This window comes from Montipora capricornis, chromosome 8, assembly GCF_036669925.1.
Source record: "Montipora capricornis isolate CH-2021 chromosome 8, ASM3666992v2, whole genome shotgun sequence".
In the NCBI taxonomy this organism is placed as follows: Eukaryota; Metazoa; Cnidaria; class Anthozoa; order Scleractinia; family Acroporidae; genus Montipora; species Montipora capricornis.
Window position 1 is genome coordinate 13,192,955 of NC_090890.1, and position 5,000 is coordinate 13,197,954.

General features: G+C 37.0%; 1 protein-coding gene across 3 annotated transcripts in view; it reads left to right on the forward strand.

The window, feature by feature from the left end:
* Positions 1 to 5,000, forward strand: part of LOC138059101 (NLR family CARD domain-containing protein 3-like) — a 31,920-nt gene that overhangs the window by 6,715 nt on the left and 20,205 nt on the right. For all 3 annotated transcript variants that reach the window (XM_068904619.1, XM_068904618.1, XM_068904620.1), the window contains 3 exons: positions 532 to 1,194; positions 1,869 to 2,057; positions 3,320 to 3,388. In XM_068904619.1, the coding sequence (XP_068760720.1) occupies positions 532 to 1,194; positions 1,869 to 2,057; positions 3,320 to 3,388 (921 nt within the window). The remainder of the gene's footprint in view (positions 1 to 531; positions 1,195 to 1,868; positions 2,058 to 3,319; positions 3,389 to 5,000) is intronic.

The window sequence follows — 5,000 nt, forward strand, 5'->3', positions numbered from 1 at the left end:
GGGTATGTGTGGAAGAGGAGGAAGTACTGAAAGGAAATGGAGATGTGGAAAAAAAGACACAGGCCACTTTCCCCTCCTTCCCCCTCCCTCTAAAGCCATATCCCTATTTTTTCAAACAAGACCCCAGAGAAGTGGGAAATCCCTTTTTTAGACAGTTGATAAACAAACCACTCAAAAGAATAATACTCTTAAAACAAGAGACTGAACTATTTGGACAAGCTTGAGAAAACCAAAGTCTCATCCATCAGTCAGTGTTTCAGCCTGCTTCTTTTCTAATGTTTTATCTAACATGCACATAGAAAAGGACACACATGAAGCAAAACAAATTACCAGGTAATTTTGTTGCACACAGCCACTCCAGTATGCAACAGTGCCTTTGCTTAATTTTCAAGTGAAAGTTGTTGAATGTACTGTAATTACATGTATAATGCACTTGTAGATCTTAATTCTTAGCAAGAATATGTCATCACTTACAGGTATTTTGCCCCAAATTCGTTCATAGCAAATTTAGAATCTTTTTCAAATTCTTAGGTGGAAAGAAAGGGAAACCTTCTTTGCCTGTCCTGGAAAACTGTTATGACATGCCCCCACAGCTCAAAGTCAAGCCATCAAAACTGAGTGGTCTTCAAACTGTCAGCGAACTCTGGGGAAGTGTTGATCTGCCAATTGATATTTTGCTACTGACAGTGGAGGATTGTGAGTTTTTGAGTTGTTACTCGTTGCTGGGGCAACCTGTCAAAAGTTACAACATGGAAGTTGGTGCGATATATTTTGGATACATTGGTACTGATCAAAATCAGGTAAAGGTTGCATTAAAGATATGTCCTAAAGGTTCTGTAGTCCCAGGGGGATCTTCAACAGCAGTAAAAAATGCAGTCAGGGTCTTGAAGCCAAAGGCTGTTTTTTTGGTTGGAACTTGCTGTGGATTAAGCTCAGATAAAGTCAAACTAGGCGATGTAGTTGTATCTGCCAAGTTGACAACACCAGCTGGATTCAAAATTCCTGTGAGTCCGCATCTTGGTGATCTTGTTAGAGATGCACCCATTGGGTGGGTTGCTCCTTTGGAAAATCCAGATGAATTGGAAGTTAAAGTACACTGTGATGGTGATATTTTGAGCCAGGCAGAGTGGTGTAAAGTTGCTGATCTTCAAAAACAATATCCAGAAGCAATTGCTGTTGAGACAGGAGGGGAAGGTAATAGTTTTAATAAGGTACTGTATGGAAAAAAGAACATTAACTAATTTGTATTTGAAGATAAATCCAGGAAAAATCACAAAATGATGAAATTATTTTACCTCAGTCTCTTATTTTTTTGTCAATGAAACTTTAAGTAGCCTTTTTAGGAAATATTATGATTAAGCTACATGTAAGATATGTATTTGCTGAATATTTTTTTTCCATGTAACGAAGGTTCATACAAAGCTGCATGATATCCAAGATTACAATGTACATTGTATTTTAGTGTGTTAATGGGACAGCTTCCATTGAAATGCATTATCTCCAAGGTTGCAGGTTTCATTTTACTATGTTTTGGTAATCAACACAATACAAATGTACTGTGTACTTATGGAATGGAAGAAATTGTCACTTTGAGGAACATTTCTAAAACCCTGGTACATTGTAGATGTAGTTGTACATGTACATATGAGAAGAGCAGAATGGCTGTTAAGTGCAAAATAACTGTTGCAACTAACTTAAAAGAAATCAAGCCAGAAAGCTGAAATTTGGTCTCTCTGATCACTTCTGATGAACTTGAAGCTGCTGTTCCAAGGATTGAGTAGGAGGTATGAAGCAACAGAGTGTTGCTTGAAGACCCTTCCTTAAAACCTTGAAGCTCTGATGTTAACTCCTTTTGTCCTTAACTTCAGGTGTTCTTGCTGCAGCCTATGATGAAAAAGTTGAGTGGGTGGTAGTAAAAGGTGTGGCAAGTTTTGTTAATCAAACCCAGCCTTCAAGTAGTGAGTGGATGTCTTTTGCAAGCACCATGGCAGCATCCATTGTGGCAAAAATGATCAGTGACCCTGCTGTTTTCAAAGAATGGCCGCACTGTAACCAAGGTAAACTTCATGAACGGGAAATGATGCTCCACAGTAGAATTGTACCTGATTAGAAGAATCCTGACCTCTACTATCTAGACCTCTCCCATATTTGAATTTTTTACTCTAGTCATCCAGTCTTTTTATTAATCTAAATTAGCTATGATGGAAATAGAGGGATGAGATTTTGCTTTAGAGGCATTAAAAATTGTAATTTCCAAGTAAATTTATGTATCTACCTTGAAAATGGTAAAAAAAACATTGATGCTCGCACCCAGTGTTGTTGATGAAATGTATTCCACCTTTTTGCGATTAGCGTCTAGACACCTGTCTGCTCCTATGGTCAGGTTTTGGAGAGACTGTGACCACACCACTGTTCCATGGCTTCTGATAGGATGCGGAAAAAAATTAAAGATTGTGCGGAAAATTTTGGCCATATTATGCGTAAACATGCTTTGATTATGCGGAAATTACAACGGATTATGCGGAAATTTAAACAATTTATAGAACTAATAATTAGGCCCACCCAATGTATTTATATGCTTATGGTAAATTGCGATCAATACAATCGCATTTACGACTGAATTTTTTTCCCTTTGCGATATCTGGACGAGTTTTCACCGTTAAAATAAAAGGGTTAGTAATCGGCATTTTGCCGAAACGTTTGCTAAAACAAATAAATTTGGAGATATGGAGCAAAATTGCGATGTGGTGGAACCACGATCCATTCCCTCGATCATTCACGATTTTCAGCGGTTTTTTACGCATACGTATTGCGGGCTCCTATTTTGTTTTGTGCAACTCATCACAACGATTGTCCGGACTCTCGATTGTCCCTACTGTTACAAATGATACAATTTAATTTGCTACTATAACTTGCGGCTAAATTTTCATACCTTGTTGCATCTTTTTTAAATATTTCGAGCCTAGGGTATGTTACCAAAATGGCTTAACTAGAGTCCAAGCTCATTGCCGAAAAATGTGTGGAAACTGTTTACGAACTTTCATCTTGCGAACGAAATGGGGTGTTTTCTTTCAGGAAAATAAGCGTTTCAAAGTAGTCAAGGTCTTTGGCTTTTGTGTTTGTGAGGCTGGTAAGCCGCTGCTTTATCACTAATACCAGGCATTTATTCAGTATTATGCGGAAAATATCGTAATTATGCGGAGGATGCGGATTTTAGGGAATTATGCGGATCCGCATCGCCGCATCCTGTCAGATGCCATGACTGTTCTAAAGATTTCTGGTAAAATGTGGTTGACGTTCATGAAGTGTTTTTCTTTAGGTGCACGCAACATGGAAGTTGAGCTGGCAAATGCTCAGAAAGGAAAACGAGAGGAAAGCCAATATGAAGGTTAGTTCAAATCAAATCAAATCACTTTATAAATCACTTTTATAACTTTACACAATAAGCGAAGAGAAAAAAAAACCAGGTTATTTTATCTAAGTGAAAGTATTAATTGACAATATGCCTCCAGCAGCCAAAGTGGCATAGCTTTCGAGTTGGCTGCTGCTCATGAGCAATTGAAAGAAAGAAGGAGAAGATAAAAAGGAAAAAAAAACAGGGAACAATTTACATTGAATTAAGGTGCAAATAATTTACATTATAATAATGAAGAAACAGAAATTTCAGGGATATTCACTTGCATTTTGAAGTAATACGGTAGTACATAATTATAGTTCAGACAAGTACAGACTATGACTTACATTGAAGTAGATAAGCTTTACATTGCTTCTTAAAGCTATTGATAGAAAGCCATTTCAAATTATGTATAGTTTCCCATAATATTTAAGCTGTATATACAAAGGTAAATTTTCCAGTGTTAGTCCTTACGTTTGGTCGATAGAAATTAATTTTAGATGAATACCTTGTATTATACCTGTGGACATTAGAAACAGTTACTAGGGAGTTATAAAACAGTGTTGGGATACTAGACGATTTATTAAATATCTTGAGTGTGAACTCATAACAACTCAGTTTAACAGTATTATAGAACTTCAATATATAGGAGTTTATAGTACACGTTGGTGGTCGACTGCCTCGCAGCCGGCTAAGTGAGTGAGTGAGTGAGTGAGTGAGTACACGTTGGGTGATTCTCTGTTATCAGCATAGAACATTCATGTACATTGGATACACTTGTTTTGCAGTACACTTAGTTTTTAAAATAGGCCATTTTCGAAATATCAAATATTCAGCTTGATAGTGAGGCAGTGAAGACAAAAACAATAGAAACACGTTGGAATGAATGTGAAAAATATTTACATATCATTCACTTTTCTTTGTCTTTGTCCTCAGTTCCTCACTATCAAACTGAGTGAGCGATTTCATAGAAACAAACCCAAAAACGAATTAATGCAAAAGAATTTTCATGGATAAAACGATAAAAAATTGCGATAAAACATTTCGTTAGAGCATATTAAAAGTTTGTACACAACATTTCGACGTTTAGCTAACGTCATTATCAAGTCAAAAAGTGAAAGATAAAAAATGTTTAAATACTAAAGAGACAATACATGTAGGTGTTGAAATGTTCTTTAAACAAAGAGTTTTGCGCGAATGGGATTGCGCTCCTTGATGAAGAACATCTCATAGACACAAGACAGTCAAATTTTCCTTGGCACTTTTTTAGAATGCGGAATTGGCTTTCTTTGATGAGGCTTGTATCCCCTTGGGCTCTCAAAAAGTATTTACTGATCGCAGAATTTTTTATGTTCAACAATACGTTAATGAAGGTGTCAAGCTGTATAGCCGACACAATCTGAATCACACAGATCACATATAAAAGAGTAAACAAAGCATTGTTTATTTGCAATTGGAGGCTTTGATTTCTCTGGGCTTGAGGTCTTGTTCCAATTTTCTGCTGATAAGGGACCGTTCATTTTTTTCGAGGTAGGGGTTGCTGGTGGAATTGGGGGGGGGGGGGGGGCCCCCAAAAAAAAAAAAACGGCCTTAAATGGGGGACAAC